The sequence below is a fragment of the Scardinius erythrophthalmus genome, assembly GCF_964197995.2.
Source record: "Scardinius erythrophthalmus genome assembly, chromosome: 20".
NCBI classification, from domain to species: Eukaryota; Metazoa; Chordata; class Actinopteri; order Cypriniformes; family Leuciscidae; genus Scardinius; species Scardinius erythrophthalmus.
Genome location: NC_138240.1, coordinates 23,136,293 through 23,163,432, shown reverse-complemented (window position 1 = coordinate 23,163,432; position 27,140 = coordinate 23,136,293). Strand labels below are relative to the sequence as shown.

General features: G+C 36.2%; 1 protein-coding gene across 2 annotated transcripts; it reads left to right on the top strand.

Annotated features, from left to right (window-relative positions):
• The first annotated feature begins 866 nt into the window (after positions 1-866).
• golga1 (golgin A1) lies at positions 867-24,771 on the top strand. 2 transcript variants are annotated; one of them, XM_081349828.1, is made up of 23 exons: positions 867-1,036; positions 1,690-1,969; positions 5,135-5,225; positions 5,905-5,979; positions 8,804-8,934; positions 9,040-9,168; positions 9,409-9,578; positions 10,733-10,844; positions 11,892-11,987; positions 12,443-12,568; positions 12,656-12,751; positions 12,890-12,985; positions 13,066-13,161; positions 13,406-13,558; positions 13,656-13,751; positions 15,457-15,546; positions 15,639-15,741; positions 16,267-16,427; positions 16,512-16,667; positions 17,923-17,982; positions 18,080-18,334; positions 21,618-21,704; positions 23,706-24,771. In XM_081349828.1, the coding sequence occupies exons 2-23, from the start codon at positions 1,844-1,846 to the stop codon at positions 23,781-23,783; spliced, it is 2,583 nt and encodes an 860-aa protein (XP_081205954.1). In that variant the 5' UTR covers positions 867-1,036; positions 1,690-1,843; the 3' UTR covers positions 23,784-24,771. The 2 variants fall into 2 exon arrangements, with proteins under 2 accessions (XP_081205954.1, XP_081205955.1); XM_081349829.1 differs by lacking the exon at positions 11,892-11,987.
• The last annotated feature ends 2,369 nt before the right edge of the window (positions 24,772-27,140 follow it).

The following is a 27,140-nucleotide window of genomic DNA, read 5'->3' as shown; positions in this document are numbered from 1 at the left end:
GTGTAACAGGCATGGGCCAACAAGAGATATACAGTATGAGGGCCAAAACAGTTCACATGATTACACAACCCACATGAGAACCATTTTAAAGGACATGGTGCGGAGTATGCAAATGGCCAACCGTAAGCTGTCAAAAAACCTTCAGCCCTCATCTAGAGATCTTGAATGTCTTATTTATAAATAAATAAATAAATCATTTCTTGTTTTATTAGCTTTCCTTCTTTTGTTTATTACTGTCATTTGAGGTTTGTTTGAAATGCTGTTGTTAGGGTTTAGATGCAAAGTCACCTATAAATTCATATGGTCTTTCCAGACATTTTAAATTAAAAGTGAGTTTTTGATAATTCCCCTATACTTTCATATACATAGTATATTTTATATAGGAATGTAATTACTCTCTTCTTTAGATTTGTATTCATAATTTCAATATTATATTCACAACAAAGTGATTTACAGCAGGGGTTTTCATTGTTTTTGTTTTTTTAAGGAAAGCATGCATTTAACACGTGTAAAAAAATAGGTCATCTTTCATTGTCGCGGAACATCAGAGTGTAGGGTATTTAGTTAAAAACGTGCAATCAATAATTATTATTAATTGATTATTAATTTAATTTATTATTAATTTATTATTAATAATATAATCAATAATAATATTATATGTTATATAATCATCTAAACAAAGTGTAAATACATTAATGTGTCATTCTAAGCTTTAATAATTATTATGCGTCTAATGTAGCAATGCTACATCTGACAGCTTTCATGTTTGACATAAAATCACGCGAACATGTAGCCACGCCTCTCTCCTGTGGTCGTCCAATCAGCGCGGGGCGCAATCGCCAAGTTGTTCCTGGAACGTCATCAGTATTCTGGTGACTGGAGATTACGTGGTGAAGTTAGTTAGCCACTAGCCAGTTGCTAGCCCCGACATAAACATCACACAGATGTAACGACTGAAAAAAAAAAATATTTGCGTTAAACGTGCACTTCCATCACAATAAACATCAGTTCTTTCCGAGTTTATGGAGGTGTTACGGTAGGTTCACGCTTGTATGTTTTGTTGGTTTAGTAAGGAAGATGCACGAGCGCTAACACATCAGCTAGCTCTGTTTACTATTTATCTCTTATTTCTCCGCTTTACGTTTTTTATTTGACAGTTTAAATTATATGTTGTCATGCACTGTCAGCATGTGATGGATGAATGGTTTTGACATCAAGCTTACGTGTCATTATTAAACCTGACACTGGTTAGCTTACTACACTGTAGCATATCAAGCAAAGTCAACATTGAGTCTTTTGCTCATGTAACTTAGTCTATTCTAAAACATTGAGCGGCAGCAGAATTTGGCTTTATGAATTGATATTTGTATTTAACTCTACTGTATTGCCGATGTCTTGCTTGAAAACAATGCATCTGCTTTAAATAATTCTTAAGTCTAGTGTCAATATAAGTGTAGTGCTATTTTGATATGTCACTAACTAGATAAACAGGTGTATCATCATAATGCACAGGCACAGATGTACACTAGACAGTGTTGTATACTAAACAATTCACTCTTAGAATGCAGGTTTTAAGCACAGGAGACTCATTTTATTCAAGTATCTGCTGTTTAAAAGCCTTGTTTGATAGTAGTGGTGTCGTGAATTTCTTCTGCTAATGTAATTCTAGTGTTGTGATTGTCTCCACAGAGTCAAGGCCGCAGAGAGTAACCCCAGAATGAGTTCTGCGTATGCCGGGGATATAACCCTTTCTGCATTACGAACACCCTAAAGCGTCTCGAGAGAGAGTAATTCAAAACATTGCCTCACACACACGGCTATAGGCTACATCTACACTACTGAGATGTTTGCAAAGTTGAAGAAGAAGCTGGCAGAGGAAGGCGCCGCTGCCCCTCGTTCAGGCCGCATCCCTCGCTCCATGAGCAAAGAGTCCATCACTTCTGTGGGCGCAGATTCAGGGGATGACTTTGTGAGTAGATCTTTCTCTTTTTTGCGATCTCATATCTTCATCATGCAATTATAAACCTCTGTGGTGTGTAGATCAATTAAGTTGCTTGGTCGGTTACAAAATTAAGAAAAAAATTATGATGAGATATTACTGCCTACAACCAAATTACTGCCAAACAATAATGTATTAAACTTTTATAATGTTGATAAAATAATAATAATAGTTTTTAAAAAGTCTCTTGTGCTCACCAAGGCTACATTTATTTGTTTATAAATACAGTAAAAGTAGTTATATTGTGAAATATTTTACAATTTAAAATAACAATTTTCTATTTTAATATATTTGAAAATATTATTTATTCCTGTGATAGCAAAGCTGAGTTTTCCAGTCTTCAGCGTCACATTATCCCTCAGCAATTAGCGGATTTCTTCTTATTATCAATGTTTTGCTTATTTTTATTTTGAAGACTGTGATACTTTCTTTAGACACTTTTTTGATGAATAGAAAGTTAAAAACAACAGCATTTATTTGAAATAGAAATATATTGTCTTTTATTGTCATTTAAAAAAAATGCATCCTTGTTGAATGACCTTATCTATTTATAAAAAAGGTAAAACTTTAATTTGCAGTGTCCGTTACATGTTACATGTACTTACCAAGTAATAACAGTAAATTATGCATAATTGCATGCAACCTAACCCTAATTCTACCCTAACCCTATAGTAAGTATATGTTGTTCATTAATATTACTCATTACTTAATAATTATATACAGTAATATTTATATATTATAAATTATTTCAATATTATACAGTGTTATGCATAAGTTTATACACCCATGCTAAAGTTGACTAAAAAGAGGAATAAAAAATCATCTTTGGAAATTGAACTTAATGTCTTAATTAAAACAATTTGGAAAAATCCAACCTTTAAGGACACCAATTTTCTTTGTGAATGAATAATGTATCGTAAATAAATAAATGTTCTTCCTTAAAATACAGGGTGCATAAGTTTGGACACCCCTATGTTAAATTCCCATAGCCAGGCAGATTTTTATTTTAAAGGCCAGTTACTTCATGGATCCAGGATACTATGCATCCTGATAAAGTTCCCTTGGCTTTTGGAATTAAAATAGCCCCACATCATCACATAGCCCTCACCATACCTAGAGATTGGCATGGTTTTATTTCCATAAGATCATCTCTCAATGCAAATCAAACCAGCTATTAGGCTAACTGAAATAAAACCATGCCAATCTCTAGGTATGGTGAAGGCTATGTGATGATGTGGTGCTATTTTAATTCCAAAGGCCAAGGGAACTTTATCAGGATGCATAGTATCCTGGATCCATGAAGTAACTGGCCTTTAAAAATAAAAATCTGCCTGGCTCTATGGGAATTTAACATAGGGGTGTCCAAACTTATGCACCCTGTATTTTAAGGAAGATTTTTTATTTATTTACGATACATTATTCATTCACAAAGAAAATTGGTGTCTATAAAGGTTGGATTTTTCCTAATTTTTTAAATTAAGGCATTAAGTTCAGTTTCCAAAAGATGATTTTTTATTCCTCTTTTTAGTCAACTTTACTATGGGTGTCTAAACTTATGCATAGCACTGTATAAATACTATATATAATTACATGGTAACAATGGCACCTTAAAATAAAGTGTTACCAAAAAATCTTACTGACCCAAAACTTATGAAGGGTATAATCTTGGCTTATTCTGATTTTGGATCAAATGGAAATAAATATGCATTAACCATAATGCTACAGTATGTTTCTCTTGAAAAATAAATTTTTCCCCCACTAAAAAATATTAAATATACACCAAAACCTTCCAAGTGTACTTCCAAGTCTAGTAAAGTGCCAGCTGACACATTTTGATTGGTGGACAAAAGCAGAACTGCCCTAGCAAAACAGCGTGATAGTTATTCCTGTTTCAAATAACTGGCTTATCCACAGCATCCATTCTAGAGATAGTCATATGACTGTGTTCCGGCTGTGTTTGCACACTGCTCTATATGAGGAACCTGCTAGTGTGTCTGAGGTTAGTACTAGAGGGCTGTGCTATGCTGCTTGGGAAACCAGTGATGTTATAGAAAGTGCTAAATAATATCACATGCTTTGACAAACCAGTGTAACCTGACACTCTTGTCCTCTAGCAATTAATGGCAACACACTCAGGGTTGGGATCAGGTTGTCTTTCGTCCTAAATAATTAAAGCTGCAGCCTTCAGGCTTGATGGAGAATGAGAGTCGAAATCAAAGCCACCCTTATAGGTGTGTTATTGAGAGAAACTGATGGGTTTGGACCCCAAGGACAATGCAAATGTTTTAATTATTATAGTAAACACCTTAATGATTCTGCATGTGTGCTCAGTTTAAGGGTTTCTCCTTTTTCAATTATATAGTTCTTATGAAGGATGTGCAATTATATTGTTGTTTTTTCCCCCTCAGATAATAGTGTTTTGTATTTTTCGAATTAATTGTCTAATTTGTATATTTAATTGTTCATGCTCATTTCCACTGCTAAATGTAATCTAAATTAGCAAATCTCAAAATAAATATTTTTTTTCTTACTGTACTTTCTATATACAGTATATACAGTACAATGTTTAAAACCGTTTAAATGATATATATTTATCAATGTTTAAAAAATGTGTATGTGTATAAATATAATAATAATTTAATATTTATATATATTTATATATATAATATATATATAGGCATACATACATACAATTAAAATAATATATTTATATACACATAACAGTTGAAATAATACTAAAACATACTATAAATAATATATAATCAGTAATCAGTATTAAATGGTATAACCATAAATAATAAATAATACTAATCAGCATTAGTAAATGGGATGGTGTTATTATTCACTGAAGTCCCTTAAAGGGGAGAAATTATAAATTATTTAGTTTTTTACTATGCTACATATGATATGATATGATATGATATGATATGATATACAGTAGTGAAAGGCTGATACAAATTCAATTAAACCACCAAATATGAGGAAATATTTAAAATTATTTAGCAAAAAAAAAGGCAAACTACAGCTACAGGTTTTATTTTCACAGTATTACTTCTTTAATATTGATGCATTGGTCTATTTCTATGGTGCTATTAGGATGATAAATATCTCTTCTTCTATATCTTTCGCTTTCAGGCGTCTGATGGCAGCAGCTCCAGAGATGACGCCTCTTCTCAGATTCAGCGCAGAAACGATCAGATACGAAAGCTGGAGGCCAAACTCTCAGGTATCGTCAACACAATACAGAAAGAAAGAAAGAGACTGAAAGAGGGGAATAAATATGAAAGGCCATCGTGACAAAATCTAAGATGCAGGCTGTTATTTTTACACTCTTCTTAGCTTGCAACTCTTACGTGGTCTTATCTATTTCAGTCCGTATTTGGATACCTTTAAACCTTTTATACCTTTTGCCACAACTGAACTGTTTTAAGCACATAGTATTTGACAGATTTGCCAACCAATGAATCTCAATGAATGCAAATGACTGGAAAAATCAGCATGAATAATAGATACCTGGCTCTCACTATCAGCCTGCCATGGTATGCTGTTACACATAGCCTGATCTAGAAACTCTTTTAACTCTAAATGAGCTGTGCTAGATAAGATGATTGCATTATTGACCTGATCAGGGATGATGTATTAGTTTAAAGGTCAAAGGTCAGCAGTGGAAGGTAGCTGTCATTGCACAGCCTCAGTCAGTTTGGTTTTCTCATCTCAGAAAATCATTCTGTTTTTCCCTCCATTTGTTTATCTTCTCAATCATGTTTATCCCTTTGTTTTCTCGTCCCTGTTTTTGTCCCTCCTCCTCCCTCCCCTACCCGTGATCCTCCCCCCCCCCCTCATCCTCCTCTGCCTCCCTCCGGTCGTGTGTTTGTGTGTGTGGGTAACCCATTCCCCAACCCTAGACTACGCTGAGCAGCTTCGGCTAATGCAGAAGACCAAGGAGAAGCTTGAGATTGCATTAGAGAAGTATCAGGATTGTACGTACCGTTCTTTTCCTCCCATTTTCACCTCTTCCTCCTTTTGGCTTTCTCTCCTCTACTCCTTTCCCATTTGTTTGTCCAATGCTTTTACACGAACATGCATTCTGGCTATACATGATCAACTTATAGACAAGTGAGGTTGGTTCTTAATAAAAAAAAAATGAAAAAGAAGACCGTTAAACGGTTTATTCACTTGTTTTATATCAATTGTTTTATCACAAACCTCTTGGTCTGGGTTCTATTAAGTTAAGCTCTATCAACAGCATTTGCAATCATGAACATTACCACTGAAAATTATTTCTACCCTAAGTTGTTTAATCTGTTAAAGGAACCCTATGTGAGAAATGTATTTCAATTAATCATAAAATGGCCCTGATATGTCACTAGACATTAAGAAATCATGTTCATTTCAAATACTTATATCACTGACAACAGTAGTCCAGCCAGGATATTGTCATTTTAAAAGTGAAGTTGCAGCCCTCAACTGATGTTGATGTTGTCATGTTGTGTTTTGGCCTGATGCTCCACCCTCCACCTATCTACCAATCACGAAGTCAGTAGTGTTTCGGCATCCGGGTTGCCAGCTCTGCTCTAGTTACCACAGCTGCAGCTACAAATGTGTCGAATAAAAAATGTCTAACGTTACGAAACCTAAAAGACATAATTACTTCGCAAAACATCTCTCATGAAGCATAAACATAATTAACAGAAAAAAAACTTACTGTGTAGGACTCGTCACTTGCCATTGGAAGCTCCTTGTAGCAGCCTACGTTCCTGCTGGATCCTGCAGCCTAACTGGCAACCTCGAGTCAGGGGGGAGGGGATACACCGCTCTACAGTAATTTGAAAGTGATTGCAGTACCAGTTTTGGCCACAATCTTACATACGGTTCCTTTAATCTTTTTTAGCTATTCGGGGTCTTTTTGATCCCAAATGACATTTGCTGAAATAAAAGAAAAAAATCTAAATGGCATGAGACTTGATGTAATGGTTGACACTTGCTAGCTCTACAAACAATGAAATAAATTGGTATGATATCAGGTTGTATGTTAGTGTGAAAAAAAAAAAAAAACTCCAGAGACCCCAGACAATAAAATGTGATTTTATAACAATAATGTTTTTTTTTTTTTTTTTACAAATGTAATATCACTCACTTTATTAATGTTTTTACTGTATATTTGTGCAGTGTTGGGGGGGATTTAAGGATTTTTTTGTTTGTATAAATATATTATTTATAATTATAATAATTACTTTTTGTTACATAGTTTGTCACAAAAAATCAGTTACAATGCAGAAAACACACAAAATGAAGGGGCAATACTGCAACACATCCATGGAGTAAACGCACTAAACAGTGAGTGTACATTAAAAACGAATAGCTTAGGAGGGTTACAGTAAATAAGCTGACTACTAAGGGCCAGTTCATACAGAACATGCTTTTGCTGTGAAAAACACGAGACGCGTTGCAGTGTAACTGAGAAAACGACTAGAGTCTAGAGATGTGTTTTTGAAAAGTTGCACTTCTTTTAACTTTTTTTTGACTGCTTTTTTAGAACGCCGTGTCATGCGTGAGACGCTACAAAAGATGCGAGATGCGCGGTCAAACACATCCATCTAGCGCATGTTTACAATGGAAAAGTAGCGCAATGGAATGGAAAAATGCATTCTGTGTGAAAGTATTCTCACATCTCAAAAATGATTCTCAAAAAAACAAATTTGCGAGGTTAATTAAGTGAATACTTATTTGGGTGGATAAACATCTGTTGAACTTTACAAAGATAAGGTCAGTAAGTGATTCTATCACGCTAGTCATTAATAATAATAATAATAATACAAACAAATGATTAAAGTATAACAACAAGATATTAATATAATACCATTTGTTACTGTAATCATGCAATTCCCTCAGTGTTTTTTTTTTTTCTTTGTTTAAAAAAGCTGAGGGATTAGTCAATGATTCTTTTTGGTAAATTAATCAATACTACTACACAAATGCTGTTGGTGGAGCTTGACTTTAACCTGAAACCTCTTGCTTTGGGAGTTTTCAGTGCCTAGGAAATATGTGTCTTTCAGGTCATGGCATCTGAGTTTTAAAGGTGAAACCTATAGAGAAAAGTCCTTTGCCACTTTTTATAACATGATTTTTTCAGCAATTGTAGATTGTGTCTATAACAAGGTAATATAAGATGCTGTTTCGCTCCGAAACGTCATGATCTGAAAGCACAGATCCCATTTATAGACCTAAATTAAGAGGATAAATGCACTGAATTGAATAAAACAATTGAATACAAATAAATGCATGTACTAACAATGTGTTTTACAGCTTTACTACCAAGGACGTCTGGAAATTAAGCAATGTTGTTGTTCTTTACATTTCAATTAATGAAAGTGTGCATTTTTGTCTCTAATAACATTTAATGCAACACTAACAAAGGTAACAAAATGAATACATTATGTATTGATATGTAACACATTTACTTTACATATGTCTAACATCTGTGATAACACTTAACCACTGAGTGATAATGTTATGTCTGTTTAAAGCTGTTTTTAGAGTCACAGGAATATTCCCGGCTTACTTACCAACATTTAGATTGCTGAAAAATCAATTTATGTGCTTTAACAAAAATACGAGCTGCAAATTTCTGCTTTTAAACCCTACAGACCTCTTTTCTGCTAAGCTTCCATTATATTGTCTTGTGGAACGGACTGTTCACCACAGATGCGGCTCGTAGGCATTATGTTGAAAATGATTTGGATTATTTCTCTAAGAAGGATTTCGGAAAAATTTAAGCTTTTGACTTGTTTTTGTTTTCATCAGCATCCATGCGCAAACTTCAGGACCAGAACGAAGCTTTTCAGTCTAACAGAGCCAAGATGGCAGAAGGAATGGCCTTAGCGTTAGAAAAGAAGGACCAGGAGTGGATGGAAAAGCTGGCTTCACTGGAGCAGGTTAAGATGCTTTGTGACATATTGGATAAAGTCGATCTAAGTAGTGTTTTGTAAGTCTAATATACTAATAATTCATAATTGCTTTGTCCTCTTTCTCTCAAACAGGAGAAGTTGTCACTGACCGCTCGGTTAGACGAGATGACAGAGCAGAGTTTAAGTCTGTTCCAGAAGAGAGATGATCTGGATGAACTGGAGGGCTTTCAGCAGCAGGAACTGGCTAAAGTCAAACATATGGTCAGCACAGTCAACCTTGTGTATTCTTTATTAGTTGTATATAGCAAAAAAACATAGTTTGAAAAATGATACACATCACCTTCCATTCCATTGCATTCAACAATAATTTTTACACTGATGCATATCCAAGTTAAAGGAATATTTATTCTAACACCACACAGAAAACTCAAGACTAGAGTAGCTCATATTCATTGCAATAGACAACAAGAACAAATTTGTTAGTGGGCATTTGTTCTGCAGCTGCTGAAGCGAGAGGAACAGCTGAGTCATCGGGAGAAAGAGCTCAGATTGAGAGGAGAGGAGCTGAACACAGCGAGACTGACCCTGAGCCAAACCCAAGACAAGCTGTACGAGCTGGGAGAGGAACACGAGGAGATGTGCAGGGTCAACTCACAGCTACAGGCTCAAAGGTGTGTGAGGAAGCACAGGAGAACTTGACTTCCAAATTGTGAGAATGTAAAATAAGGTTTGACTTCATTTTATCAAAGATCAATGGCTACTTTTACATGCGACCAAATAATCCGTTTGTTATCGGATTGACGGCTCAAATGGTCAGAACAGCCTCCATGTGAACGTTTTAATCGATCCGATTAAGCTTGATACAAATTAAATTTCGATCGGATTGAAAGGGGTGGTTTATTCCTTTTCTAATCCGATCGAGAGGACATGTAAACACTTGATCGGATTGAAAACCGAAACTGAAAGGACTGCGCATGTGCAATGACGTTGAAATGGCGTAATGACGTATTACTTACAGAACAAGCTGTTGTTCCTGTTGAATAAAGTGTCATATAAATGAGTGTCCCATCCCGTCATTCTAAAATTCTCCTTTCACTCAGCGTCTGTGAAATGGAGCAGGACAATGTCCCACCAGTCCTTGTTTCAGATTCTCATCCACAGACGATGGAGGGGGGGGGGGACATTTTTCCTGCTTGATAAATATAAACAGCATAGCACAATGCTTCATATGTCATTGTCTCCAAATTACGACCAGAAATGGATAAATATAAAATCTGCTGTTTAAAACAAATAAAGAACCGATTTATGAGAATGGTTATTATGCACAAACAGTGGGAAACTCTATCTATTCTTGCAGTGTGCATGTCAAAAAATCTACGCACATCAACCCGATCACACGTTTAGCATTCATGTAAACACTTCATTCAGATTAATCAATCAGAATGAATTCAGTCCAATTGAAACAAAAGTTGCGCATGTAAACATAGCCAATGTTCATCAGACTTAGGTAATAAGGGTGTGCAAAACCACACATTTTCATAAGCTGGGCAACAAAATGGAACAGAATATGGCAGTCTCAACAAAAATATCATTTTAAAGATAGATTAAAATCTTAAAATCTAGGTCATCTAGTTCAATCACCCTGATTCATTCCTACTTGAAGATATTTGGAACAGGATTAAATGTTTCAAAGAGTGTTGAAATATTCATTAAACAAATAAGCACTTTCAAGGCTTCCTACTGAAAAAGCGATTGCAGTCAGATTATTCTGTACATCTGTGGAGTTTGCTTATTTATTTCAGTTTTTCTATTTGGTCTCTCTCAGGGATGAGTTGTTGAGTGAGAGAGCGGAGGCTGAGAGGAGGGTGGTGGATCTGGAGAGGAGAGAGCAGGAGTTACAGCAGCTCATCCAGCAGGTCTCGCAGGATTTCCAGAAGGTGGGCACTTGACAACTTTCAGCTCTTCATCAACACAGATGACACTCAGAAGCCAAGAAGGTTACCTTTGGGAGCATATAGTCACCACTCCCATATAAGTGTTTTCATTTCTTTCACTTTTATTTATGCATTGTATTTATGCATTTATAACAGTGTTATAACATTGCTTATGGTGTGCTTAAAATTGCATTGCTTATGGTGTTCACCCAAAATTCTAAATTACCCCATGATTTACTCACCCTCGAGTCATCCTAGGTGTATATAAATTTCTTCTTTCAGCCAAACACAATCAGAGTTATATTAAAAAGTTTTTGAACTCCAAAAAGTGCATCCATCCATCATAAATGTAATCGATATGGCTCCAGGGGGTTAATAAAGGCCTTCTGAAGCGAGAAATATCCATATTTATAACTCTATAAACTATAAGCACTGGCTTCCGGTAACGTCTGTACCCGAGTCTAGTTTTGGCCGAAGAGTGACCTTTGACCTGACGCAACTCAGGTTCTTTTCACTCCCATAAAGCTTGGGAGAGCCAGGATATATCACTCCAATTGTGTTTTGCTAAAAGAAGAAAGTCATACACACCTAGAATGGCTTGTGGGTGAGTAAAAATATGGGATCATTTTTGGATGTACTAACCCTTTAAAGAAGACATCTTTTTTTATTACTATTATTAAAACCAATTACTTAATTATTTCCAATATTTGCATATTTTATTATTTTTATTTCTTCTGTTGCTTGTGTTTGGTCTTTATTTTATTGCTGACAGTTTACATCTCTTGTATAATTATTATTTTATAAATATCAAGCAATAATTGCATCGTGACAATCCTTGACTAATATTAAAAATGCTGATAATTTATTACATTTATAAAAAAAAAAACTTTAAAATAATCTGTTGTATAAATATTTTAACCCTTGCTTTCACTTGCATAAAATGTTCCTAGCGTATCCATTCACTCCAAGAAACTAGAATATGTTTTAAATTTTCCTTGAATGGTATGATAATAATCATTTCCACATTCTATTGTTTCTTTTGCTCTCCAGGCACAAAGCAATGCAAATGTACTAGAGAAATCAATGGAGCAACTCCAGTCTGAACACAATAAGCTAAAGCTACAGCATGAGCAGCACAAGAACAAGGTCTGATTGACTCAACAAAGAATTCCTTGATACTAATAATGTAAAGTATTTACTCGCATTTGCACGTGAAAATTACTGTCTGAGAAAGTGATAAATTATTCAGACTCACATGTGAGTGGCATCCGATCAAAACCTGTAGGTTATAATATTACATCAGAATAAACTATAAATGCAAATGACATTTCTATGCTTTCCATCCTGATCCATTTTATATCCAATTTGTTTTTTAGACAGAGTGTAAAGATAGTTTAAACAATGCATCTTGACACCTTTGGGCTTTATTCCTTTTCATTCCACTGCATAGCTGTTTTTGGACCCAAAAATATGTCCTGTTCCTAAGCCCTGATGCTAAGTTATATATATATATAGTGTGTGTGAATGGATTGACCTATTTGCAACTCTTTATTTTTTTGTCACTTTGGTATAATTCTTCATACCATACTGTGATTGGTCAGGTTGCAGTGACAGAAGAGGAGCGAGAGCGTCTATTGGCTGATCTGCAGGAGAAGGCCACCTCCTTAGAGAGGAGACTAGAAGCAAACTACTCTCAGGATGAACACCTACAGGAACTGCTGAAAGAGGTCAGAGGACACGTGTTTATACATGCCTTTCATCTTACTGCAGTTTCAGTCATCTAATATCCGCATGTTTTGTTTGTGTGTGTTTAGAAGTCTGCATTAGAGCAGAGGTTAGAGGAGGCCAGAGGTCAGTTACTGGAGACGAGAACAAATCACACCACAGCAGTCAGTTCACTGGAGGCCCAGGTAACCCAGCATCTAACCTCATTCGCTGCTCTACGTTATTACATGTCGTTTTTAAAATGTTCAGTGCTTAGTGCTGCCATACTGTATTGTTTCATACAGCTATTAGTGAGAGAATTCCCGTTTCTCATTTGTTTCCAGATCTCTCGACAGAAAGCCAGCATCACAGATCTGCAGACTCTGGTCAAGCACAAAGACGATTCGTCCAGGGCTTACAAGGAGAGGACAGACGCACAGGTGAGATCACTGCGATTCTCCAGTTAATCCACACATCACATGACCGTGGCTGATTGATCTGAATGATGTGAATGTGTCAGATCTCAGAACTGGAGCAGAGGCTGGCTGACTGCACTGAGAAGATGAAGAGTCTGCAACAGCAACTTGAAGACAGTGAAACGCACACAGGAAAACTGGTACATTATTGTCAGTCAAAGTCTCACCAAACGTCCCCAATAGCCTGTTCAGTGTCGTCTATCAGTTTGTTATGACTACCAACTGTTTTTGCTGAAATGTCGCCCTCTTCTGTCAGAAATCTGTCCTAGGACGGCAGCATTAGATGAGGAAAAGATGTTTAGGGTTATTAAAAAATGGGCTTGTTAGGCAGCTCAGTTGTTGTGAATCCCTTAGAGTTTTGACCTTTGACCTTTGGTCCCATAGCAAGTGGAGTGGTCGGAGGAGAGAGAGCGACTACAACAGCAGGTCTCGACACAGAGACAGAGAGGCTTGGAGAAAACAGCCAGGCTGGAGGAGGAACTTCTTGCACTACAGAGAGAGAGAGAAACCGAGGTCAACAAGCATCAGGACAACCTGGTGTGTAACACATCACTCGTGTTTCTTTGACTATCATGAACTTAACATGAGGACATTATTATTATTATTTGTCTGATGTTTGTGTCTTTCTCTCAAGCGGTTGCTGGAGGAGGAAAAGGCCTCACTGTTGAAGAGCAAAGCTGAGATGGACAGCACTGTAGAGAGACTGACAGCAGAACTCGAGCAGTCTAGAGTGAGAATTATCTGCATCTGCACAAACAGATTCACTATGTAACACTACCATGCAAATGTTTGGGTCAATAAGATTTTGATAAGAAGTCTCTTTATTTGATCAAAAATGCAGCAAAAACCATATTTTGAAATAATATTACTATTTAAAATAACTGTTTTCTACTTTAAAGGGATACTTCAGGATTTAGCATTAAGCTTTGTATTAGTAGAAAACCTGTAGTATTTTCGAATTACCATGCTTTCCACCCTCATATCCCCCTGAGACAAGAGATTTATGTATTTTTTGTCTGGAAAAAATCCTCCGATGACGCAAAAATCGTCATTTTGCGTCATCGGAGGATTTTCTGGCCAGAGGCTAAAGACTACAGCCAGTAGTAGGGGCTGTTCCGCATGTGTTCAGCCCGCCCATAGAGGGTGGGATCTCACTCACAGAATGTACACAGTGTCAGCCGTCTTTCTTTGGAAGCTAAGCTAGCAGGCTCTTGTTCTGTGGAGAAAGCTGAAAAGTAGGAGAAAGCTGAGTAAGTAGGGGTTACCATCCTCCTTTTCCCGGACTTGTCCGGCGGGCGAGATCGTTCAAAATGTACGGGATTCAGCTTTTGCGTTCTGCGGTCGCCATTCATTGTTTACATGCACACCTTTTGTTTCAATCTAACTGAATTCATTCTGATTGGTGAATCTGAATGTAGTGTTTACATGAACGCTAAACAAGTGATCGGTTGATGTGCGTTTTACCATTGCTAAGAAAATTCCCGCTCCTCCGTGAGAGATACGAGACCCGGTGCGTCTCAGTAATCACGCCACCGGCCTCGCACTGTTCTCCCGCAGCCGTCAGCCTCGTCCTGCTCGCCACAGTAAACATAATGAATGGCGACTGTAGAACGCAAAAGCCGAATCCCGGACATTTTGGGCTATCTTGAAATCACGGGCAAACTCGTCACGGAGACTCACTAAGTTAGTAGCCTAACCTTCTTGTTGTTTTCAACTGCGCTCTCTAACCGGTAGGCGTGGCCTCCTAGGGCAGCGAAGCAAGTGCATTCTGGGAGTTGTTGTATTTCATCCACATAAGCCAAAAATACATTTTCTGGCTTTTCTCAGGCTAGAAAGCTCAGAATTCAAAAATTTCTTCACATTTCTTCTACATAAATGACCTATTTTAAATACACATTCATCTTTCCAGAGGTGAAGTATCCCTTTAATGTATTTTAAAATGTAATTTATTCCTTTGTTGTCAAATCAGAATTTTCAGCATCATTACTCCAGTCTTCAGTGTCACATGATTCTTCAAAAATCACTCTAATATGCTGATTTGGTGCTCAAGAAACATTTCTGATTATTATCAATATTGAAAACCAGCCGTGCAGCATAATAGTTTTTGCAAACTATGATACTTTTTTTTTTCATTATTTCATTATTTAATGAATATAAAGTTCAAAAGAACAGCATTTATTTGAAATAGAAATTAGAAATGTGTAAATACTGTCACTTTTGATCAATTTAATGCATCTTTGCTGAATACAAGTATTCATTTCTTTTAAAAAAAAAAAAAGACTTTTGAAAGGTAGTGTAAGTTAAAACCGAAGGACAGTACAGCTGATATTATAAAGCGGTCCATCATAATCCCTACTGGTTGACCAGTCAGTCATACCGCGTCGTGTTGCTGACCAGTATAGCATTTGTGTGACATGTATCTGTTTGTGTCACAGGCGGATTTGAGCAGCAGACAGACGGTCAGCGTTGAAATTGCCAAAGCTCTGGAGGAAACCAGAAAACAGAGGGAAGAACTCCAACAGCAGGTTAATTCACTGGCATAGTCAAGTATGCATAATTGTTTTCACTCATAAAGTCATGCACCTGTTTTACTTAATTTATTGCTTGTCTTTTATAGGTCAGCAAAATGACTGAGTCTCTTGAGAAGGCGGAACAGGAAGTGAGTCGTCTTTCTCGGGATTTAGGGGCAAAGGAGGAAGAGCTAAACTTGTTGAAGGAAGGTGAGGGACCAGATGTGTTCTTGCAGGAAAGAAACTGGTTCAACCTACACATTTAAATGCTACACATTTTAATGTTTTAAAAATTTAAATATATGTTTTGTTAATTTATTGCTTTTTTATTATTACTTTATATATATGTGCGTATATATATATATATATATATATATATATATATATATATATATATATATATATATATATATATATATATATATATATATATACTGACTTTGATACTAAGATTCTCAAACCTTAAGAACACAAAACACCTTCAGTTAATTTCTTGCTTCATTTCAAATTCAGACATGACCAAAAGTAAGGTTGTTCAGTGAGTCAGATGTTAATTTAGTAACTGCTTTGACTTATTTAATGGGTTGGTTCAGTGAGAATTTTGTTTAAATGATTTAAACAGGTAATTAGTGTGAGCAATTTATTAAAAGAACCATCTTCAGAACGTTTATGTGCTTTATAATGGTCAGCGTTAAAAAGCTTCTGTTTCTTATTGTGTGTGTTTGTGTGTGTCAGAGCTGAAGGCAGCCCGTAGCGGTCTGTCTTCTCTGCAGGCTGAGTGTGAGTCTCGTCGTTTGGAGGCTGAGGAGAGAGAGCGAGAACACACCTCTCAGCTGACATCACTGCAGCAGGAAGTCCTCACACACACACAGCAACTCTCTTCTTACCAGTCCCAGGTCAGTGTGTGCTTTTATGTAGTTAGATACATTGTCTTTCCAATTTGATGTTTTTGTATTGACATATCTCTTTGTGTGTGGCAGGTGTCTGATCTGGAGGGTGAGGTGTTGAGATTAACAGCACAGTCACATGCAGACGAGTGTGATGGTGAGCAGAACGGGACAGTTACTGCAAGTGATCTTGACCAGTTACAAAAGGTCAATAAAGACCTCGAGCAACAACTGGCTGAAAAAAACAAGGTGAGAGCAAAGAAATGAATCAATATAAGTTCTAAGAAGAGCAGCAAAAACCTATAATGCATTTTGGATATTAGCTTTCATGTTGTGTGTAATCTAGCTGTTTGTTAAGGTAAAGGGTCTACAAAGCAAACTTGCTGCTTGCAAACTACATCTACCTTACACACTGTAGTTGTAGCTGAGGCCTGAAAGAGTTTTGTTCGTGTTGTCATCATGTCAAAAATGTCTGTTTTATGCGCTACGAATGCAAATTAACTCAGTCTTGAATTTATATGGTAAAACCTATGCCATTGTTACTGTTCGTATCACTGTGTATCCAAGTGCTAAGGAAGCCTTCGGGGCTAAAATTCAGATATGGTAATGGAAGTTTCATAAGCGGTCGACCAATCCCAACAGACTGGGCCATCTGACCAATCAGAGCAGAGTTGGCTCGTGAGGAAAGGAGTTTAGAGAGACTGAATTCTTTATCGAACCATTTCTGACACTGAAAATGAAGCTGAATAAATTATCATAATATTTATTTATTTTTTCCTTGCATGTAAATCTTTTATTGAAGACCTACAGAACATAATTAAGAGCCTTTAAATGGGCATAATAGGGGCACTTTAACATTTTATTTTTTTTAAATTATGAACTTGTAATTTTATGTAAGAGCATAATTTATACAGAGAACATGTTTTACAACAATAAATTATTTAAAAGAATCACATCAGTTATTTGGAGAATGTTTTATTTGGAGAATGGAGAATATTTGGAGAATGTGCAATTGTCTTGAAAGACAAAATAAAAAAAATTCTCTATTTGTTTACTTAATATGTCTAGTTTCATTGTGCACCAATCATTCATACATATTACTGTAAAAAATAATACGTATATATGTAAAAAACAGTTGTAGTCAAATTTTCATTACAAATGTAATACGTTTCTCCGCATTTGCACCAACTTTGCGGACATAGCCAAGCTTGCACTGGAGGCGAACATTGTATTCACCAATAATATTACCCTATTTTAATTATAATTTGGGTTAAGGGGTAAGGGAAGGGTCAAAGGTATAATTAAATATGCAATTACAGAAATAAATTACAGCTGTAATTATAAGCAGGTATTTTTTTTAATTTAAGTACAAAGTACAAACATGAATATGAAAAAAAAAAAATATATATATATATATATATATATATATATATATATATATATATATATATATATATATATATATATATATATATTCCCTGATGTTTTTTTATTTTTTTGTCAGACAATAAAGCAGTTACAGCAGAGGCTTGCAGAACTGAAGAGGACGCTACAGAAAGAGCTGGTACGTGTGTTTATTCAGATGCATTTGTCAGTGTACTGTATGAAACACAGTCCATGTCAGCTGTCAGCAAACATTTCCTCACGTGTTTATGCAACAGAAACTGAAACCAGATCCTGATTCTGAGATGAGGGAGAGACTCCAGGAGAGATCGGCCGATAAGATGCTCACAGAGACACAGATGCCCACCACAGCTCCAACCCCAGCTCCAGGACTCCCTCAAACCCCAGGCCTGCCGCCCATCACCGCCAACACCACAGTCACCAACAGTTCAGACCTCACCGACACAAGAGAGATCAACTTTGAGTACCTCAAACACGTGGTGCTGAAGTTCATGTCATCCAGAGAGGCAGAGGTGAGGGCTTGATCACTAATGTACACTACCTTTCTAAAGTTTGGGGTCAGTAGTGTGTATATATATATATATATATATATATATATATATATATATACAGTGAGGAAAATAAGTATTTGAACACCCTGCTATTTTGCAAGTTCTCCCACTTGGAAATCATGGAGGGGTCTGAAATTGTCATCGTAGGTGCATGTCCACTGTGAGAGACATAATCAAAAAAAAAAAAAAATCCAGAAATCACAATATATGATTTTTTAACTATTTATTTGTATGATACAGCAGCAAATAAGTATTTGAACACCTGTCTATCAGCTAGAATTCTGACCCTCAGAGACGTGTTAGTCTGCCTTTAAAATGTCCACCTCCACTCCATTTATTATCCTAAATTAGATACACCTTTTTGAGGTCGTTAGCTGCATAAAGACACCTGTCCACCCCATACAATCAGTAAGAATCCAACTACTAACATGGCCAAGACCAAAGAGCTGTCCAAAGACACTAGAGACAAAATTGTACACCTCCACAAGGCTGGAAAGGGCTACGGGGAAATTACCAAGCAGCTTGGTGAAAAAATGTGCACTGTTGGAGCAATCATTAGAAAATGGAAGAAGCTAAACATGACTGTCAATCTCCCTCGGACTGGGGCTCCATGCAAGATCTCACCTCGTGGGGTCTCAATGATCCTAAGAAAGGTGAGAAATCAGCCCAGAACTACACGGGAGGAGCTGGTCAATGACCTGAAAAGAGCTGGGACCACCGTTTCCAAGGTTACTGTTGGTAAACAACTAAGACGTCATGGTTTGAAATCATGCATGGCACGGAAGGTTCCCCTGCTTAAACCAGCACATGTCAAGGCCCGTCTTAAGTTTGCCAATGACCATTTGGATGATCCAGAGGAGTCATGGGAGAAAGTCATGTGGTCAGATGAGACCAAAATAGAACTTTTTGGTCATAATTCCACTAAACGTGTTTGGAGGAAGAAGAATGATGAGTACCATCCCAAGAACACCATCCCTACTGTGAAGCATGGGGGTGGTAGCATCATGCTTTGGGGGTGTTTTTCTGCACATGGGACAGGGCGACTGTACTGTATTAAGGAGAGGATGACCGGGGCCATGCATTGCGAGATTTTGGGGAACAACCTCCTTCCCTCAGTTAGAGCATTGAAGATGGGTCGAGGCTGGGTCTTCCAACATGACAATGACCCGAAGCACACAGCCAGGATAACCAAGGAGTGGCTCTGTAAGAAGCATATCAAGGTTCTGGCGTGGCCTAGCCAGTCTCCAGACCTAAACCCAATAGAGAATCTTTGGAGGGAGCTCAAACTCCGTGTTTCTCAGCGACAGCCCAGAAACCTGACTGATCTAGAGAAGATCTGTGTGGAGGAGTGGGCCAAAATCCCTCCTGCAGTGTGTGCAAACCTGGTGAAAAACTACAGGAAACGTTTGACCTCTGTAATTGCAAACAAAGGCTACTGTACCAAATATTAACATTGATTTTCTCAGGTGTTCAAATACTTATTTGCAGCTGTATCATACAAATAAATAGTTAAAAAATCATATATTGTGATTTCTGGATTTTTTTGTTTTAGATTATGTCTCTCACAGTGGACATGCACCTACGATGACAATTTCAGACCCCTCCATGATTTCTAAGTGGGAGAACTTGCAAAATAGCAGGGTGTTCAAATACTTATTTTCCTCACTGTATATATATATATATATATATATATATATATATATATATATATATATATATATATATATAAATTAGTACTTTTATGCAACAAGAATGCATTAATTTGATCAAAAGTGACAGTAAAGACATTATATAATGTTACAAAATATTCAATTTCACTTAAATGTTCAAATTATAATAACAGTGATAATAATAAGAAATGTTTCTTGAGCACAAAAGAGCTGTTCACACAGAATGTGTTTTTCCATTCCACTTTTTTTCTAATGTAAACTTGCTAGATGGACATTTAACCGTTGTGATCACATTTTTTGTAGTCTCGTGCATGACACGGCATTCTAAAAATACAGCGCTCAAGTTAAAAGAAGTTCAACTTTTAAAAAGCTTGTTTCTAAAAGATCATGTGACACTGAAGACTGGAGTAATGGCTGGTGAAAATTTAGCTTTGCCATCAAAGAAATAAATTAAAATATATTAAAAACATTTAAATTATAATAATATTTCACTATATTACTGTTTTTACTGTATTTTTGATCAAATGAATGGAGCCTTGAGCATAAGAGCCATCTTTCAAAACATTAAAGGGATAGTTCACTTTGAAATAAAATTTTGGTATGTTTTAGCTTACCTCAAGGGCATCCTAGATGTAGGTGTCTTTTTTTCCACAGTAGTTTCAATTTTGATATTTTTAGGCCAAACTGTCCTTGTCTGTCAGTCGTATAATGCAGGTATACGGTCACTGTCTCAAAGAGCATGCACAGAGTCCAAATTAAAACAATTCCACATCGTCCAAATTAAACAATTCCCCATCGTAAGTACACATTGATGGCCTAAGACACGAAACGAGCGGTTTGTGTGAGAAAAGGAACAGTATTTATATCGTTGTTACCTCTTGAACACAGCCGCGTCCAAATGATCTGACGGCGCGGGCGGGTATAGATATATAAACTAGATGTCGCTTGGCTATGGTTTCGTTCCAATGAACTGCAGTAGCCAAGGCGACGTCTAGTGTATATATCTATACCCGCCCGCGCCGTCAGATCATTTAGACGCGGTTGTGTTCAAGAGGTAACAACGATATAAATACTGTTCCTTTTCTCACACAAACCGCTCGTTTCGTGTCTTAGGCCATCAATGTGTACTTACGATGGGGAATTGTTTAATTTGGACGATGTGGAATTGTTTTAATTTGGACTCTGTGCATGCTCTTTGAGACAGTGACCGTATACCTGCATTATACGACTGACAGACAAGGACGGTTTGGCCTAAAAATATCAAAATTGAAACTACTGTGGAAAAAAAGACACCTACATCTAGGATGCCCTTGAAGTAATCTAAAACATACCAAAATTTTATTTCAAAGTGAACTATCCCTTTAACAATTCTTACTGACCCCAAACTTTTTTAGTGTACATCCAATCATTTTTTGTTGTCCTATAAATGTTTTTTTCGGTACATTATTTACCCTAATAATCCTCTTAATACAATCTGGTTAGTATGTGCTTCAGTGATTTTTAAACTCCGGACTAGCGTACATGTAAGTGATGCTTGAATGAATGAGATGTTACCTCTCTCTCTCTCTGTTCAGGCTTTCCAGCTAATCAGAGCTGTTTCAGTACTTCTGCATTTCACAAAAGATGAAGAGGACATGCTCAAACAGACACTGGAGTACAAGGTGTGTAAGAGAAACAAGTCTAAGTATGATAGAGGACGACATGTAGAAAGTCAGCTTGCTTTCTTTTCAACCCTCGTCACACCCGGCAGCGTTCTCCCATGGACGCTTGAGCTAACTAGGCCACTCTGCTAAGGCAGATAACAAGGTGGGTCAGGATATCTGGCTCACCGCACCAAATCAAACCATTAGCTCTCAGTGACACGGTCAGGAATAGCAGCACAGGCTGGTATTTATAGCTCAACCCAGCTGGAAATCACTGCACATCACTGTGCTACATTACACACGCTGCCCCTTTGAACACTGTGGTACACTGGTACTCTGTGGAGTGTGTATATGCTTTCCTGTAGCTTAGTGGTTCTCAACGGGGTCATTCAGAGAACAACGGGGAGCGTTGGAAGCAAGATTTTTTAAAGGGGGGTGTTCAGGTGTTCATGGGACCTGGATAAAGGATAGGGGGCGCTGGCCCAAAAAAAGGTTGAGAACCTCTGCTGTAGCTCAGACAGTAGAGCGTTGGCACTTTGGGTTTGATTCCCAGGGAAAGCAAGAACTGATAAGAATGTCAATGTGTACCTTGAAATGCAATGCAAGTCATTTTGGATAAAAGCGTCTGCCAAATGCATAAATGTAAATGTAAATTTATGTGAAAAAAATAAATAAATATATACATTTTTATTTTTTAATACAGAAGTTTGACTTATTTGAAACAGGGTTAGATGTCACATGTCATCAGTTTTTTTTGTTTTTTTTTTACCCTCAGAGAGTCTTCGTTTAGCAGTCACACTGAGTGCCTTCCCGGTCAGAAGTGACCGGACACCTAAAAATTAAACTTCCTCCATCCCAGTAAAAACCAATGCAATTTATTTTTGTTCTATAATATTTATTCTTTTTAATTTAGTATTTTGAGACAATTTGATTGAACTTATTAATATTTATGCAATATTTATAGTCCATTTTTTGCCATTGAAAATAATGTTGTTGTTTTTTTATTATTATTATTATTTTATTTATTTTTTCTATGCGGTATTTTTGGTTAAAATAGAGACTAGGCTTTCAGAAAAAAAAAAATCAATTTATTAAACATAAAATTAAATAAATCATGTTATTGCATGGGTTTACCACTAGATGCCTGTAATAGCTCTAAACGGAGATGCTTGTGAATTCTAGTTGTTTTTGGACCAAATTACTTACTTTTAAGATGTGGATTGAATGTATTTTTTTAGAAATTCTCAAATAATACTTTTTGCCAAGGTTTATAACATTTTATTAATTATTATTTTAATAATTGTAATAATTATTATATATATATATATATATATATATATATATATATATATATATATATATATATATATATATATATATATATATATATATATATATATATTAATTATAATTATCAATTATGTTATGTTTTTCACTCTTGATGTTTTAGAGTTTCACCCCTTCATTGCTGAGCACTTTTTTTCTGCATTGTGGCCGATTTGTAGCGAATTTTTGTGTTTTTGTCAATTTCCCATTCATTTCCTATGGGTCGGTCATTTTTGACCGAAGACCATGAGTGTGACTTTTTTTTTTACGACCACTTAGCATGCTCGGATCATGACCTCAATTTTTTTTTTATTCACATACCTAATGCCATAAAAGTATCATAACCTTCCGATGAAGCTGTGAATTCTGTCAGAAGTGACCGAGGACTCTCTGAGGGTTAAATGATCAGAAAAGCAGAATATTATCAGGGATTTATTATTCACCTCCACTTCTGTACTCAAAATGTTTACAAAATGTTTTTGTAAAAGACATTTTCCAGCTTTATTTAAAATTAAATGTGTTATATTGTTTATTTAAAATACTGTGAACTCTTTCAGTTTTTTTTTTTTTTAAATATCAATATTGGATGGATATTAAAAATTAAAAGGAAAAACATTTATAAATGTATAACTTTCTATAGCTGTGTGAAGGATAGAAGCACTATTTAAGTCTAATGTTTTGTGTGTGTTTCAGATGTCGTGGTTTGGTTCCAAGCCCACACCCAGAGGAATCATACGGCCTTCCATCTCAGGAACCTCAAGTTTGAGCTGAGAGACAAAAACATCTCTGAGACAAAGCGAAAGAGGGAACGGTGAATGATCTCGGTAGGAAAACTACTGACGTCTGAAGGGAACAATCGCAGACTCTGCAGTTTCAATCTCTGCCTCAGCAGTTCCTATGTAGCTCATGCCCTTTAAAGAATGGGACACAAAAACAAATCTGTCCATTTTACACTCAAATATTGCAGGGACTAAAAACAAATGCTTTATGATCATCATCTTTCTGTGACCTGGGGAGTTTCATCTTTAATGGTTAAATGACATCATCCATCTCAACTCGTACACTCTGTAGTTTCATCCGCTTTCAAAAAACTACCACTACTGTTTCCAAGAGCCTTCAACTGAGGAAGATCTTTCAACACAAGAAGGAATATTGTTTTTCTCATTTACTTTTTTGTAACACCAGTCTGAGCTTGAACTGGTTCAATCAAATCTTCTACTCCATTTCACTGGTACTCGTGAAGACAATAATATGGCCTTTTTTCTCTTCAATACTGGACATCAGTGAAAATCAGGAACGGGATGTTATAAGATATAATGTTGTGATTTTGAATATGTGGAAGCATCTTACTTTAATCTGCCTTGTTTATGTCTAAATTACAATTACGTACATTCCATACAAGTATTTATATATGAATACCTGTATATAAGTGATAAGAGGATTTATAAATCAGTGGATACTTAAGTTATGTTTTTTGTACATCATATACATGGCATTAGTCACAATACTGTTCATGAGTGTGTATGTGTATGAGATTCTTCACTGTGGGCTTGAAACTGTAATATAGAGGCATATATGCACAGACTGAGGAAACAAGCATGCATGCCTTATACAACTGAATGCTTTGATTGTACTTTGGTTTTGAGTGTATATTGAAGCATTTGAGTACACTTAAAGCCTTAATGTTCAAGGCTAAAATACTGTCAACTGCATTTATATTTCTCTGAGAATAAGTCAATAGAAGCATCTTTTCATTTTACCTGTGAAAACAAAGTCGTTTTCGGTCAGAGCCAGTGTTTTGCTGTCAGAACGATGTAATTTTGTGTGTTTTAACACTTAAAGGAGCATCAGCAGTAAGGTTAACCACTCTAAATGACAGACTCTTCTGGTAATAATAGCTGAATTCAACATTGAATATATCTGTGGGATGCTTAACGTGCGTTTGCTGTTTTTAGAAAAAGAAACCCAAAGAATTTCTGTTCTATGTAAAGCTTGAATCAATGCCGTAAATGAAGGTTCTCTGAAATCCCATTGGAAAATGCAGATAAAATGCCCTGTGCGTGAACAGTTAGGAATGAGACCCATAATGCACTTTTCTACAACTGTATTCATGTTTGTTTTGATGTTATGATACTGTAGCTAGCACGACAGTATCCATTGCCTCTGCTTTCAGCAAAATATCACTACATCCTTAATTTGGTTTGACTTCATGGTATGTCAGGAATATCAAAACTTGATAAAAATTGAAATCTTTCTCAGTGACTTAGTCTAAAGAAGACTCGTTTGTACTTCCATGTGGTTACCAGTGCTGACTTAAGTGTTTTTGTTCTAATAGTGGATCTGAAAGTGATGAGACAAAGCCTTTCTAAATCATTTCAGAGCAGAACTAACAGATCAATAATTAACGATGAACATTAACATTCAGTTTCTCTTGAGAGATTATAGATTAGTTACGATATAACTAATACACGTACACACTACAGCAAAAAAAAATTTGTCAATTCACCATTTAGTGCTAATCCCATTCTATACACACACAGTTCTGTGTGAGCCTTTACTTAGGGTATGTTTACGCGTCAGTGACGGTAACGGTATCGCTTTCAAAAACGTGCACTTTAGGGGTGTTTACAAGACACCGTTTTCAACTAAAAACGGATAATTTGGCCGTTCAGTTACACGACAATGGCGTATTGGGGGCCTGAAAATGGAAACTTTTGAAAACGGGTTTCAAAGTACAAGCAATAACAGTATAATTTTCAAAAGTTTTCATGCTCCAAAAACACTGCTGTCAAGTCACCTTTATTTATATAGCGCTTTTTACAATACAGATTGTTTCAAAGGAGCGAACATTTTTATGTAAACTGTCGTGTAAATGTTTTTAGTTGAAAATGATCTTGTAAACACCCCCTAAAATAAACCTAAATAAATCCAAGTGCTTTTATATTGAAAATAAGACCAAAATATCACAACCCCATTTTAATAACTCTATAATGTTGATGGCCTTATGAGCCAGGCCCAAACAACAAGCTTATTATAATAATATGGGCATGGCAATACTGCAAGAGAGTGCCCTGTAAGCAGCCTTTCAATCATATAAAGAAAAAAACACTTCTGTTGATGGTGGTTTAGTTAAAATTGCAGAAAATAATGGCCTGGTTTCAAAGACATTCTTAGATTAAGCCAGGATTAGGTTTTAGTAGTGACGGTATTTAAGTGGCTTTTGTAAACATGCCTTAGAAAAAAAACATTATTGGTGTGCATCTTGAGACAAACAATGGCAATGATATGTTTTAAAATTTGGTCAGTGCAAGTTGCTTTCAGTTAAAACAGCTCAAATGTGCATTTTAGACTGGCACTAGAATTAAGCCTTGTCTGTGAAACCGGGGTAATGAGTCTTTGGTTGTTTAATGTTACTTTGGTCAAGAATAGGAGATACCAAACATTCAAGATGGCAGAGTCGTGTTCCGTACACACTTAGTGGTAATTTAGGGCATCCATTCCGTATTTAAATGTGTTTGTCACTTCTGAAACTTTAGTGAGTACATGGCCAACTCAATAAGTACTTAGCTGTACTCAATAATGCATATTCATTGGCATATTATGTGGCAACCTGTCATTGTTGCTATGGTATTGCTCTACCAGTGGCCGCCATGGGGGGCCCACAAATTTTGTCTTGATCCCTCTAAATTTTAGCAGCAGCCATGTGTATCACTATTAGTATTCCTCATATTAGGATTCAGGATTAAAGCATCCTCCAACCCTGTGTTTTAAACCCGATGTGAAACATTCTACATTCTGTGACATGAATGATGCCTCAAATCATGTTTTTTTTGTGTTTTTTTTAAGGAGAGATATACTATTACTCTTCAAATTGGACATACCAAAATAGGCAAAAAAGTCATACCTAGGGGAACAATTCCAAAGAGACTTGTGTAGGTAATCCTTGTGTTGGAAAACCATATATTTTCCTCAAAAACTGTAAAGTGAAAAGACTGGAGCGCTTTATGAACAGAATAAATTTAGGCTTTTATTCACATATAAACATTTATCAACCCACACATCAGTTGTGGTAAACGAAAGATGAGGTTCATTCTCGTGTTACGCAGCACGTTTGAGCTTCAGCAAGAA

What these genes read in the sequence shown, in the direction of transcription:
- golga1 (XM_081349828.1), top strand. Translation starts at nt 1,844, where the DNA reads ATGTTTGCAAAGTTGAAGAAGAAGCTGGCAGAGGAAGGCGCCGCTGCC. An exon ending in TACAGGAACTGCTGAAAGAG is followed by an intron (nt 12,569 to 12,655) that starts GTCAGAGGACAC and finishes GTGTGTGTTTAG; the next exon opens with AAGTCTGCATTAGAGCAGAG. An exon ending in TCTCTTCTTACCAGTCCCAG is followed by an intron (nt 16,428 to 16,511) that starts GTCAGTGTGTGC and finishes TGTGTGTGGCAG; the next exon opens with GTGTCTGATCTGGAGGGTGA.